The sequence below is a fragment of the Lolium perenne genome, chromosome 5, assembly GCF_019359855.2.
Source record: "Lolium perenne isolate Kyuss_39 chromosome 5, Kyuss_2.0, whole genome shotgun sequence".
NCBI lineage: Eukaryota > Viridiplantae > Streptophyta > Magnoliopsida > Poales > Poaceae > Lolium > Lolium perenne.
The window spans coordinates 148,563,193-148,577,950 of NC_067248.2; the positions used below are offsets into that span (position 1 = coordinate 148,563,193).

A 14,758-nucleotide genomic window follows, 5' to 3' on the forward strand; every position below is an offset into this window, starting at 1 on the left:
ATTACAAGTGGAAACATTGCCAACACCAATTCTTTTAACATTAATAGTAGGAGGTGCAGCAACATGTGGAGCATTAGCATTACTAGTGGTGGTAATAGTCCAAACTTTAGCTATATTATCTTCTTTAGCATTTTCTTCTTTCTCCCACCTAGCACGCAATTCGGTCATCAATCTTATATTCTCATTAATTCTAACTTGGATGGCATTTGCTGTAGTAACAATTTTATTATTATGATTTTCATTAGGCATAACTTTCGATTTCAAAAGATCAACATCAGCAGCAAGACTATCGACTTTAGAAGCAAGTATATCAATTTTCCCAAGCTTTTCTTCAACAGATTTGTTAAAAGCAGTTTGTGTACTAATAAATTCTTTAAGCATGGCTTCAAGTCCAGGGGGTGTGTTCCTATTATTGTTGTAAGAATTACCATAAGAATTACCATAGCCGTTACCATTATTATAAGGATATGGCCTATAGTTGTTACTAGAATTGTTCCGATAAGCATTGTTGTTGAAATTATTATTTTTAATGAAGTTTACATCAACATGTTCTTCTTGAGCAACCAATGAAGCTAACGGAACATTATTAGGATCAACATTAGTCCTACCATTCACAAGCATAGACATAATAGCATCAATCTTATCACTCAAGGAAGAGGTTTCATCGATAGAATTTACCTTCTTACCTTGTGGAGCTCTTTCCGTGTGCCATTCAGAGTAATTAATCATCATATTATCAAGAAGCTTTGTTGCTTTGCCTAGAGTGATGGACATAAAGGTACCTCCAGCAGCTGAATCCAATAGGTTCCGCGAAGAAAAATTCAGTCCTGCATAAAAGGTTTGGATGATCATCCAAGTAGTCAGTCCATGGGTTGGGCAATTTTTAACCAAAGATTTCATTCTTTCCCAAGCTTGGGCAACATGCTCATTATCCAATTATTTAAAATTCATTATGCTACTCCTCAAAGATATAATTTTAGCAGGGGGATAATATCTACCAATAAAAGCATCCTTGCATTTAGTCCATGAATCAATACTATTCTTAGGCAGAGATAGCAACCAATCTTTAGCTCTTACTCTTAATGAGAAAGGAAACAATTTTAATTTTATAATGTCACCATCTACATCCTTATACTTTTGCATTTCACATAATTCAACAAAATTATTAAGATGGGCAGCAGCATCATCAGAACTAACACCAGAAAATTGCTCTCTCATAACAAGATTCAGTAAAGCAGGTTTAATTTCAAAGAATTCTGCTGTAGTAGCAGGTGGAACAATAGGTGTGCATAAGAAATCATTATTATTTGTGGTTGTGAAGTCACACAACTTAGTATTTTCAGGAGTACCCATTTTAGCAGTAGTAAATAAAGCAAACTAGATAAAGTAAACGCAAATAACTAATTTTTTGTGTTTTTGATATAGAGTGCAAACAAGACAGTAAATAAAGTAAAGCTAGCAACTAATTTTTTTGTGTTTTGATATAATGCAGCAAACAAAGTAGTAAATAAAATAAAGCAAGACAAAAACAAAGTAAAGAGGTTGGATGTGGAGACTCCCCTTGCAGTGTGTCTTGATCTCCCCGGCAACGGCGCCAGAAATTTACTTATTGCGCATAGTTGACGTATGTCTTTCCGTTCAACACGCGTCCGTTGGGAACCCCAAGAGGAAGGTGTGATGCGTACAGCAGTAAGTTTCCCTCAGTAAGAAACCAAGGTTTATCGAACCAGTAGGAGCCAAGAAGCACGTCGAAGGTTGATGGCGGCGAAGTGTAGTGCGGCGCAACACCAGGGATTCCGGCGCCAACGTGGAACCTGCACAACACAACCAAATTACTTTGCCCCAACGTGACAGTGAGGTTGTCAATCTCACCGGCTTGCTGTAACAAAGGATTAGATGTATAGTGTGGATGATGATTGTTTGCAGAAAACAGTAGAACAAGTATTGCAGTAGATTGTATTCGATGTAAAAGAATGGACCGGGGTCCACAGTTCACTAGAGGCGTCTCTCCCATAAGAATAAGCATGTTGGGTGAACAAATTACAGTTGGGCAATTGACAAATAAAGAGGGCATGACCATGCACATACATGTTATGATGAGTATAGTGAGATTTAATTGGGCATTACGACAAAGTACATAGACCGTTATCCAGCATGCATCTATGCCTAAAAAGTCCACCTTCAGGTTATCATCCGAACCCCTTCCAGTATTAAGTTGCAAACAACAGACAATTGCATTAAGTATGGTGTGTAATGTAATCAACAACTACATCCTTAGCCATAGCATCGATGTTTTATCCCTAGTGGCAACAGCACATCCACAACCTTAGAACTTTCTGTCACTGTCCTAGATTTAATGGAGGCATGAACCCACTATCGAGCATAAATACTCCCTCTTGGAGTTACTAGCAAAAACTTGGCCAGAGCCTCTACTAACAACGGAGAGCATGCAAGATCATAAACAACACATAGATAATAGATTGATAATCAACATAACATAGTATTCTCTATCCATCGGATCCCAACAAACACAACATGTAGCATTACAGATAGATGATCTTGATCATGTTAGGCAGCTCACAAGACCCGACAATGAAGCACAATTAGGAGAAGACGACCATCTACCTACTGCTATGGACCCATAGTCTAGGGGTGAACTACTCACTCATCACTCCGGAGGCGACCATGGCGGTGAAGAGTCCTCCGGGAGATGATTCCCCTCTCCGGCAGGGTGCCGGAGGCGATCTCCTGAATCCCCCGAGATGGGATTGGCGGCGTCTCTGGAAGGTTTTCCGTATCGTGGCTCTCGGTACTGGGGGTTTCGCGACGAAGACCTTAAGTAGGCGGAAGGGCGGAGTCGGAGGCGTCACGGGGGCCCCACACGCTAGGGCCGCGCGGGCCCCCCTGGGCCACGCCGCCTTAGTGTGGCGGCGCCCCGTGGCCCCACTTCGTCTCTCCCTCTGACTTCTGGAAGCTTCGTGGCAAAATAGGCCCCTGGGCGTTGATTTCGTCCAATTCCGAGAATATTTCCTTACTAGGATTTCTGAAACCAAAAACAGCAGAAAATAGCAACTGGCTCTTCGGCATCTCGTTAATAGGTTAGTGCCGGAAAATGCATAAATATGACATAAAGTATGCATAAAACATGTAGGTATCATCAATAAAGTGGCATGGAACATAAGAAATTATCGATACGTCGGAGACGTGCCATACCGACGGTGGAACTAGAACAACCAAGCGCCGAAGTGGATCGAAGCAGAACAGATGAACTACGTGGGAACTAGACTAGGTTAGTGGGCTTTACCGATGCGGCATACATATAAAAAAATGGGTGTGTCGATGTCTCAGTTGACTGAGATTTTCTTAAGATCTCAGAAGAGTGCAACTGCAGTACGAAGAAAAGTGTAACTCGGTCCTGGCAGAAAAGTGTAATTGCACTTTTTTAACAGAAAAGTGCAACTGCAAGTACTTTTTTGTAAGTGACTTGGACTTAAGAAACGTAGCAAAACCGTAATTTTTTTTTGTTTCTTGTGGGATGGGCGAGCCATGGCTCAAATTTTCCCTCGGGAAGCTCCACCAGTGGTTTCATGAGTGGGATGCTCGGAGGTGTGCGTAGATCAGTCGTGGCAGTGGTAATATACGACGACCGAGGATGATGATGGCATGGTCGCTAGATGCAAGGAGGCTCGTCCGGCATGTCTAGCGACATAGTTGTGACAATGCGAAGTGAGGCCCTGCTGCTTGGCCGTGCGGTGAAGGTGGCTGTCAAAGATACACTATCCATGTAAAGAAATTCGAGCTTATGTTGTTTCCTGCCATGGCCGAAACTCCAAGAAGGCCCACACATGAGGGGATCGCTGCACCACATCAATCATGTTTCCTACACCATAGGGATCAAACACCTAATGAAGAACTTCCTTCGCCACTGACTGTGACGCTAAGAGATGTGCATGTGGGCATCTCTCGCTGCTCAAGCATTGGGTTGAACAGGTGGTTAGCAACACGTGGAATTACTCCAAATTCAGTCTAACCAGAGTGTGGTATTCCGGGATCTCCTCCTTGATGGATGAGATCGAAGAGCAACCGAGATCACCAACCTTTTTCTAGGATTCTACAACCCAAATCGAGAGGATGCGACCATACCTATGCATTGGAATCCCACCAAATCATCCCGAATCTGATACCAAATGTCAGATCCCGTGGCCACCAGCGACTGCTGGTATGTGAGATGGATTCAAACTGGATACAATGGTGCTTGTGATAGCAACCAGACCTAAAGAAGAAGATCCAGACTAGAGGTGGAGGAAGAAAAAGTCTAGTAGAAGCAGAGTTTGACAGTTCTGTTCTTGTTGGATTGCCTCTCATGATGCTTTCATCTGTATTTATCCTTCTAGCTCTAAGGCTTGATCTTTTGTCCTGAGCACATGTATCCAAACCATAACTCAAGTGTGGTCCAGAGGGTATATTGGGTGTTACACATCGTTATACCAACTCTCGCATTATGCATAGTGTACGACAACCTTCATTATAAGGCCGGTATACACACCCCTTACTAACGACTAAACACTTAATTGGCCACGTCAGTTTAGATACTCTCTAATCATCTGTTGTTTAATTTCAACGAATGTATTATTTTTGGGTTTTGTCTAAATCTCAAACAAGTGGGGAAGTGCGATCTGACTAGCACAAGATCTCGGTTGTGGCTTCTCCGCTGAGTCAGGCACTTGGCTTTAAGAAAAGTGGTGTTGTTAACGCGGTAGTATCTCTCTCGCCTGAGTCCGGTAGGTCTGTGGTTCCTGTTGGTGATGGGGTTGCTAAGTCAGGACTGTTACCCGTTGTCGTTGCTAGAGAGGTTTGCAATTTTCTCGCCACCTTAGCTGCTGCCTACCCTGTATCCCTAGTTGATTGATGGATGCCGCCCAATATCATGGCATCTCTTTGTCGGCCGTAGTGTTGAGTATCGTGTTTCGAGTGTTCGTTCGTGTCGCCTTGTGGTCCCTTGTGTTGGCTAGAGTGGGTGCGACCCTGGTGTTTTTGTAGGTTCTCCTCTTGCGGTCTGTTTTTAGGCTTGATTATGGGTGTGTGTGGATGTGTTGTTTGTGTAGGTTTGGCCCTTTTGCTGTAGATTTCGTCCGACTTTCTCCTAAAAACTAAACACTATTCTTAACTAATAGATGAGGCAAAGTTTTCGCCTAAAGAAAAAGTCTCACATGATTGATATTGATATTTTCGTAAGACTCGATCATTTGAGAAAATTGCAACTAGAAGTCTAGAGCAATCACATTTTCTCGTGTTTGCAATTTTTCTCGGGTGATTGAGAAAATCTCAGATTTTGCAAAACCGTTTACTTTTTGACATCAGCTGATTTTTTTTTCTTCTTTGATGTAGTTTCTCCTCAAGAGACAGATTATCCAGAAGAATCAGCCAACGGTTCCGGTTCCGGTCGGCACACGGCCTAGGCCCATGAGGCCAGCCCAGTTACGACCCTAAAATCTCTCCGGCGTCGTTCCCCTCCGACGGTTTCACTCCGGCGTCGAAGCTCCGCCTCCGCACCCAAATCGATCCATCGCTCTCTCCGGCGAGGCGATTAGGATGGCCACCATCTGTGTACGCGACAGCGTCGGCGATCTCCGTGTCTACGAGCCGGCAATTCAAGACGACGGCGCGCCGCCGCCCAAGGAGCGAGAGCAGGACAGGTTGCGGCTCCTCGAGATGATCCAGCAACACTACGAGGACGCCCTCTCACGGCTCACCGAGAAGTGCGGCTGCGGCGCCATGATTCTAGAGCGCTTCCTCGGCGGAGGGATCTGCCTTGGCCTGCTGGACGCCCGCTCCAACATCATCGCCAACACGCACCTCACCGGCGTAACTCGGCCCGTCGGCAGGGACGAGGTGCTGGCCGCAGGGGTCGTCAACGAAGCCAAGCTGAGGGACATTGCGCGGCGCTCCCTCGACGGCCTCGTCGCCTTCCTCACCTGCTTCTTCCCGTACCTCGCTGGCTGGGAGGCCGTCCGCTACCTGCTCCTCGCCGGAGCCGACCCCCTCATCGCCGCCCGCGTCATCTCCGAGGACCGCGGCCTCAGGACGTTCCGCCCGGCCTCCGACGGCGCCCTCAGGTTGGCCCTTCGGTGCGGCGCCATCACCGCGAAGCACCCGCGGCCGGAGCTGCTTGCCTTGATGTGGACGTCGCCGCCCCTCGAGAGCATCCGGTTGCTCGCGGCGCAGCGGGAACTCCCCCGTGACGGCTGCCACCACGTCTTCGGCAAGGTGTCCGAGGAGGAAGTAGCTGCCGCCGGCCCTCCTAGTCACCTGCACAGGCCATGGCCGGAGCTCGCCGCCCGCGACTGCAGCAAGGTCGTCACAGAGGTGCCGTACCAGCACTCAACTTCGCTGAGGCGAGTGCTGCTCGGCACAATCCATGGGTTCTACCTGAAGGCGCTCGCCAGGATGCCCACCGGTGAGCTGCAGTCTCGCTTCCACCGCGGTCTGCTCAAGGCTGGTCATTGCTATGGCCCGTTCGACCCAGTCTCAAACATCATCCTCAACACTATCTGGTATGAAAATTCCTTCCCACCACCGATCCAGGAAGGTAAGCTGGACGCGGTTGGCACCTTGAGTCTGATGCGGATCGAGGCCCGATCCTTCTACAGACTCGTCTCTTGCCTCTGCACCCGTTACCCAGATCTCACTATGCATCAAGCCTTGCGGTGCCTGCTTGATACAGACCTCAACCTGGAACTCAGCCTTGAAGCTGCTATGAGAATGCAGGATCAACAACAACAACAATCACGGTGCAGCACTGTCCAATCAGCCTACAGGGCGGCTGCCATTGCCGCGTGGCATCCCAAACCTGATGCGCAAGTAGAATTCCTCTGTTCATGCAAAGATATCCTGGGCGTTTCTCGGCTGCTGGATGGAGGCCAGCAGCTTCGCTCTCAAGACGTCCAGCACCTTGCCAGTTTATTGTGCCCTAATTCCCCGGCTGGCACGCCACTCCAGCAGCCGCTAGTTGCCACACGGCGACTCAATGACGTCATGGCAGAAGGAAGGAAACATCGCAGGGCTCTTAGAAGAATCTCCAAGAAGATCAATGCTGCACTAAGGAGATACGAAAGCCAGAACTCGGTTAGTTTACTTGATTTTGTTTTTGCTGTTTGATATTTATAACTATTGTAGTTTCACCCACACTCGCTAATTAGCTCCCTTTTGCCATCTTATAGCAGCCTCAGTGTTATCAGCTTCATGTGATTTGTGGTGTGAATAAGTTTGTTTCTGGTCCTGAGTACGGTGAAGACTGTGCTCCTGGTGTATACCATCGAACTCATGCCAACTTTCTGGCGACTCAGCATGTTGGCAGCATAGCTTCAACTCCAACTCTTTTTTTTGCTGAGCTTAGCAATGGTGATGACGATGAGGATAGCCAGCTTTTGTGTTGCCCTGTGAATTTCCCACCACCTTGTGCTGGTATGCTTACATTCCTTCTTGTTCTATTTTTCTGTCGCATACATATAGTTCTCCATATGGATGCTAGATGGCCACCGTTTTTTTTTCCTGTAATTTTTATTGGTGCTAGCAGTCTGAAAAATATGAATTTATGATGCAGTTTAACCATAAGTCACCATTGACCTGTGGCGGTTACTATATAATTTTTTATCGCATACTGCAGAAGTCAAGATAGGATGCATATTTTTACTGGACTATATTAATTTGTAGGTTACTAAGTTTCAGTATTTGGGCAATATAACAATATGACAGTGGAAAGCTAGCCATGTACTACGTATATACTACGGAGTAGTATTTCACATCTGAGATCTAAGAAGGGAGCATATGTCCTTCCGTTGATCACATAATCCATCCAGTTCTCGATGCTCTTTCTTCTGCACACTAAGGCTGTTAGAGTACGTAATGGATTTGGCTGGCGGTATAGCCCATTAGTTTTAGGGTTAACTAGAGATAAGGGTCGCTTGCTTAGGGGTCAAGTAAATCTCTCTATATAAGGTGAGAAAACGTATCAATCTAATCAAGCAAAAAATTAAGAAGTAAATCCCTTCCATCTTGCCACCAGCTGTGGGCAAGGCCCCCGGTTGGTCCTCTCGCGCCATCTCTCTAGCAGCACCATAACACTTGCATATAGGCATACAAGAAGTCAGCCTCATGTTAATGTGAAGAGAAAAATTACGTAGAGTTGACCTACTTCCTTCAACAAAACTTGTTTTGTGGGTTGCCCGCTTGCAGTCCTAACACTGACCGAAATGATGATGCTTTATCTATACATGCCCAGTTAGCTGTAGGTAAAAGCCGGAACACTCTCAGAGCATTTTGTTTCAAAGCTAAGACATTGTGATTGATTTGTTCTGTTGCAATCTTCTCCGTATCTTGCTTAATTACCTTTTTTTGTATGGCAGAACCAGTCCGCTGTCTTTTCTGTGAGAACAAAGGGATCAGGATTGTGCACCCGGCTTCACAGACATTCCATGGGCTCGAGTTGGAGTTTGACAAGATGGTTCGCAGAGAAGATCTATACGACAAGGAATTTGATCCGGAATTAGAAGAGCAGTTGTACACAAACCATCGCATACTTGAAAATAGTGAATTGGTTGCAGAGTGGGTGGAAGGACTGGACGAGGACTGCATGTACGTTGATACCGATGACTTCAGCGATGATTAATATGTACTACGTTTCTTGTGTAGTGACCTGAGCTAAGAAGTCCTCTGGCCTTGGCTCACCGTGTCCTCGTCCTCCATCTCCCCCAGGGGCCAAGGACCATGAGAGGGATGCTCCTCCGGCAGGGCCAGGCCATTCGTGGTCACCACAAGGGCCAAGGACCCTGAGCCCGGTGCATATGGAGGGCCGACAACGCCGCCATGTTCCACCCCTGCCACGATCAGCAGCACTTGGGATCCATCCCCTCCTAGTGTTGTGCCGCAGGACACTGTCGAGGTGTAGAAAAAACATTCGTAACTATTATGCCATTGCATCCGCCGGTCCTAGGTTCACAAGCTGTTCTAGATTTATGCTGCGATTTCTGCAGCTAATTTGTTCATCAAATTCCTAACTTACACACATATTCGAAATTTCAGAATTTTCTACATCTTCTAGTCTAGCTTGTAATGACAGTTATTAGATTGTAATGCAAGTTGGAGCACCCGTGTGCTGTTACTACTTGTAAGGCAACATAAGAAGTTGTTCCCCTAGAAGAGAAGCGCTTCTTGCTTGTTTTGATGTAATCTCTTTGTGTTATAGCTTAGCTGGAGATGCTCTTAGATGCGTCGCTTCTGTTTTGTCAAGTCAAATAGGATGGGTCATTTTGAGCACTTCATTGTGCTTGGTCCTTGGGCACTTGGCAAGTAAAATAAGGTATTTTTAATATACCCTAAAGTGCTATAGTGGAACATAAAGGGAGTCTCAGATTGTTAGACTTAAAGCTGGACTTACTAGGAGTCGAGCACCTTCCCCCCCCCCTCGATTACCTCCAGCTTCTACACCACATTGCAGATATCTCCCGGCTGCATCGCCAGCAAGAATAGTGTAGGGGAATATGAAGCAGTTCATTTTTATTCTACACCTATATACATGAAAACGAAGCACATTAAAAACTATAGCATGGCCTAGCTAAGGCCACTTCACAACAAATTTCATTTAACAACAGTTTGCTGTTTGCCCAGGATATATAACCATAGCTCATAGCTAACCTAAAAAACCTCTCCTAGACTAACCACACACTGACACACATTCATAAGAGTGACACATCCATACAAAATATTTGCACCAGGGCCGACACAAAACTAGTTAGCTCATCATCATCTTATCAGAACCTAAGAACCTGCTTTGGCTGGCTTCCGTGTTTGCCAAGGGACTTGTCAAGAGCCAGGCCAAACTCGCTGAAGGGAGTCAACTCCATCCTGTAGCCAAAAATGATTCAAAACATCCATTTATTTCTTGACAGTATGTGTGTGGACTTTTGAGATGAAGCAACAGTTCAAGAAACATACTCATATTTAAGTTTGCCTTCTTGCACAAGGGCCAGCAGGTAGTCTATCATTATTCTGCAATCCTCTGCCTTGTCCGAATTCATCCACTTCTGTAACCAGAAGCCTCGGAGGGAAAGATCCTTTCACATAATTTGATCTTGTTATAGAATTGACAGGACAAACAACTTGGTACATAGCAGCACGAAACAATATTATGTACAGTACTATGCAGGATATGATGAACAATTGTTAGATGATATTCAGCACTTCATTACAGAGTTTTAGAGTAATAATTCTAATGCATAGATTAATTTTCGCATGATATAGGTGTTGAAAGCCACCTAATTATATTTTATACAGTAATAAGAAGGATACATGTCTACCCCAGCTTACTTGGAAAAAAGGCTTTGATGTTGTTGTTGTTGTTGTTGTTGTAATAAGCAGGATATATATGATGTACTGACCTTAAAAATGAAAGATGAAGTAGAAACAGTCACAGGTTTCTTGGACATTCCACCATATGTAACCATGGTGCCTCCTTGCCTAAAGAGAAGTGTTAAAGCTAATTATGAGAAATGAAGACATTTCCAATTGGAGTTTTATCAAGTTTAACAGCATCACCTTAATAACTTCAGTATCAAAGATGCAGCATTTCCCCCAACACAGTTAAATCCTAATGCAGGTTCTGGCAAAGCCCCCTAACATGACAGAAACCAAAACAGCACCAGCATAAGGAAATGGTCCAAGTTATCCTACAGATGAACAAACTGGAACTAGCATCTCAGCATCCAGTGGTGACAGGAGAAATATAACAACCGTTCAATCTTATGATCTCATTTCTCTGGGCCATGGGCATCCCCAATTCAGTATGACTAGTAAAATAAAAAAAATTATAGCAACAGACTGTATTAGCTTTTCGTAAGTAAGGGTAACACTCTGATTTGAAATAAAAGAGTTGTACCATAGCAAAGAAATACATGCTATTAACGGGTTGACGAGTAAATAAAATAGATATCAAGGACGGTGAGGTGGGAAATGTAGGCTGCAGAGTAGTACCAGCAAGGTCTTGACATTCTTCACATCTAGCTGGCTTTCTGTGAATACCTCATCTGCACCAAGCTGTTTAAGTTTCTCTTTCGCTTCTTCTGAGCCAGGCCTACAAAAATTCAGTTACAGGTGAATAGGTGACTGAAGCAAAGTAATTAGGAGGACAATGAGAACAGTATTCTGAAATTAGAGCACCATATTAAGCAAATTATTATGATCGTCCAGAAAACAAAGACACAAGTAGTATTTTCTATATTTTGTTTCCAAGCTGAATGTGCACCTGTCCCTTATGATATTGATGGTGCGAATTCCCTGTACTTTCGCGAGCTGAATAACGCACTGACCGACGATGCTGGTCGCGCCGTTTTGGACAATAGCATCACCTAATATAGCCCACAAGGGATGCCATGGCGTGAGCTGACATGAATGCAGAACTTTCAAGGGAACAAAATTGTGCAGAGAAGGATGGGAATTGGCAAGTAATAAGAGATGATCACCAGGATTGAGCTCCACAAAGTCCTTGAGCATCCTGAGCGCCGTCAAGGGGTTGACCGTGACAGTAGCAGCGTATTCCGCAGGCACGTCGTCGCGGACCTTGTGCCACACATCTTCCGGCTTCACAATGTAGGTCTGCCATGTCCCTGCACCAGCAAACGGCATGTATTTCAGGGAGCGAGCAAAGCGAGGCAGGACAGGGGACAGCAGAGGGAGACCTCACCGAAGGAGGGCGGGGAAGGGATGACCCAGTCGCCGGGAGAGATGGGGCGGGTGACGGCGGGGCCGACGGCGTGGACCTGGGCGACGCCCTCGTACCCGGCGACGGCGGCGGGGAGGGGAGGCCTGACGGGGTAGACGCCCTGGACGCGGTTGATGTCGGAGGGGTTGATGGGCGCGGCCAGCATCTTGACGCAGACGTCGCGCTCCCCGAGCTCCGCCGGCGGCACGTCCGCCACCCTTGGCCAGATTGTGGCGTCAAATCGTTGGAGGATTGGTGCTCGGCTCGGGGTAGTGTGGTGTAGTGCGGAAGAGAGATCGATACCTGAGGACTTGGTCGGGCGGGCCGTGTTGGTCGTAGAGGACGGCCTTGGAGGGCGGGGAGAAGAGCGACGCGGCGGCGGAGAAAGGAAGGCTGCGAGAGAAGCGGAGGCGCGCCGCCGTCGACGGCAGCAGGCGGAGCGCCGACGCCATTGTTACTGAGGTAATACCGTAATACTCTTGGCCTCTTGCCGTCTGTAATGCATATAGAAGAAGAACTAGCCCAATAACTCAGCCCAGCCCAACCCAAACAAAGCCCAATATATTTTCCTTATTTCTTGGTATTTTAATCTTTTGTTGTGTAGTCTAATAACTCTCGGGCATATGACCCGGTATGTACAAAACATATTTCAAAAGCTAAAAGAATTTAGGAAAATTGAATTTTTCTTTATAGGGACATGTTTTATGCGCACGTAAGTTTCACATAAAACCGATATTTTTTGTGCCATGTATTAAAAAGACAAAAAAAAATCTTGAGAAACGTATTATTTTAGCACCAAAATTTATATTTTTTACACAGGGCACAAAACATGTCGATTTTTTCTGAAACAAATTTGTAAGCATGTAACATATCAAGATATGCATGAGACATTTTTGTATTTATTTAATATTTTTAAGTATGTTCAATATGCGTTTCAAATAAAGGGTGCATATGCACCTAGGTATAGAAAATATCTTGGCCCAGACCTAGCCCGGCTTGACCATCGGGCCGAAAAAATAGGCCCAAGTCTGGCCCATCATAGAGAAAGTCCGTCGGGCCTCGGGCCAGGACTCTTCACTAAATCGCATAAAAATAAGGCCCATGCCCCGACCTTGCCCAACCGTCGGGCCAAAAAATCATGCCCATGCCTAGCCCAAAGGCATGGTCTGGTCAGGCTTGGCCCGGGGATTTCGGGCCGGGCTGGGCTACCAGTGGCTAGGTATACTTATAATTCATTACATCGAGGAGATAATACTGATGATTTTAGTCGTATGTCTTTTTGTTTCCCTCATCAATCTGGACGAATACCCGAAGGTAGTTTAGGTCGACCAAGACTTGACGTCACCTTAGTCGCCCGATGTTTAGCAAAACTGTTCTTCCTAAGGTTATTGTTATATGTAAACTTGAATATTCTGGATCGTTACATATATTATACCCATAGAAACACACGGAAATTCAAGGGATATTTTATAATTTGCCACATATTACATTGAACCTTTATAATTTGCCACACATTACTTTAGCTTCTACTATTTCCCACACATTACACTCATTCCTTTACAATTTGCCATATTTCTCCCTTTACGGATCTAGCAACTTTTTTCTCCAGAATACGTTATGAAATACAGTACGTGTACCCCTTGACTCACCTTTCTGGAAGGGTCTCACCTTTCTGGAAGGGTCTTATGCATGTTAAATCTGAATTTTTTAACCGAAGTTATTTTAAACTGGAGAATGGAAGTATTGTTCGTTTCTGAGAGGATGTATGGTTGGGAAATACACCTCTCAGCCAACAATACCCGGCTTTGTATAATATAGTTCAACATAAAAACGTTCTAGTTTCAACGGTATTGGAGATTACACCTTTGAATATTTCATTTAGAAGAGGTTTGAATGACAACAAATAGCTACAATGGTTAAACCTATGTCAGCAACTAATGACAGTTACTTTGAATGATCAACCTGATGTGTTTGTTTGGAAACTCACAGATTCTGGTCTATTTTCAGTGAAGTCTATGTATCTTGACTTGATGAATGGACACACTATTTATCTTCGCAAATATTTGTGGAAATTAAAGATCCCCTTGAAAATTAAGATATTTATGTGGTTCCTTAGTAACAAAGTGCTCCTTACTAAGGATAATTTAGCCAAACGGAAGTGGAATGGGTGTCAAAAATATTATTTTTGTGATTCTACTAAAACCGTTAATCATTTGTTCATTCATTGCCTTTTGCAAAAAATATTTGGTGAATGGTTTTTTTTCTTCATATAACATCCCCCATCAGCGAATGTTACTAATATATATGTTTGGTAAGTGGCTGAATGGTGTAAACAAGAATGATAAATAGGTGATTCGGATTGGAGTTTCAGCTTTATGTTGGTCCATTTGGATGACTAGGAATGATATCATTTTTAATAAACATACTGAGACTAATTTTTTGCAGGTTATCCGACGTGCTGCTCAATAGATCCAACAATGGGTTTTCCTTCTCCCGTCGGACCAGCGGCAGGATATGGTTACTGGATGCAACCGGATGCTAATGGTTGCTCATAACTTCTTTTTCGGACTACTGGATAGCGACATGCTAATAGAATAGCAAATGGATAAATTTTCTACGTGTTGCATTTTTTTATGGTTGATTCATGTGTCGACCTTAGCTTTTCCTTGATTGTAATCATGGATATTCTGTAAACTCGTACTCGTTTTAAATAAAGAAAGTTGTGTGCATCTATTGATGCCAAGGCTGGGGTGATGCTCTCATATCTAAAAAAAACGTGTACCCCCCAGCCTTGTTAATCGATCAACTTGATCCATTCCACGGAAAAAAAAGATCAACCAGATCAGTTCCACACAGAAAAGAAGATCAACCAGATCAGTTTGTTCCCTTGTGCAGCGGAGGGCAAACAGCAGGCCCGATACACAAAGGAGCTCGGCCGGATGATCGCCGGCGGCAGCGGCCGGACCACGGGTGGCGCAGCCATGATCATAGACCATGAAAGGA

At 44.9% G+C, this 14,758-nt stretch overlaps 2 protein-coding genes across 3 annotated transcripts; one reads left to right on the forward strand and one right to left on the reverse strand.

The window, feature by feature from the left end:
- Nucleotides 1-5,489: 5,489 nt before the first annotated feature.
- On the forward strand, nt 5,490-9,228 carry LOC127300213 (uncharacterized). Of its 2 annotated transcripts, none has more exons than XM_051330295.1 (3): nt 5,490-7,125; nt 7,221-7,464; nt 8,406-9,228. In XM_051330295.1, the coding sequence occupies exons 1-3, from the start codon at nt 5,593-5,595 to the stop codon at nt 8,666-8,668; spliced, it is 2,040 nt and encodes a 679-aa protein (XP_051186255.1). In that variant the 5' UTR covers nt 5,490-5,592; the 3' UTR covers nt 8,669-9,228. The 2 variants fall into 2 exon arrangements, with proteins under 2 accessions (XP_051186255.1, XP_051186256.1); XM_051330296.1 differs by having other exon boundaries at nt 7,224-7,464.
- A 306-nt stretch (nt 9,229-9,534) lies between these two features.
- On the reverse strand, nt 9,535-12,241 carry LOC127300214 (enoyl-[acyl-carrier-protein] reductase, mitochondrial). The gene is made up of 9 exons (XM_051330297.2): nt 12,059-12,241; nt 11,738-11,973; nt 11,517-11,660; nt 11,300-11,402; nt 11,029-11,128; nt 10,594-10,670; nt 10,437-10,515; nt 9,994-10,112; nt 9,535-9,903 (listed from the first exon to the last, which is right to left on the reverse strand). Exons 1-9 carry the CDS (start codon nt 12,205-12,207, stop codon nt 9,810-9,812), a joined length of 1,101 nt encoding a protein of 366 aa, XP_051186257.1. The 5' UTR covers nt 12,208-12,241; the 3' UTR covers nt 9,535-9,809.
- Between the last annotated feature and the right edge of the window lie 2,517 nt (nt 12,242-14,758).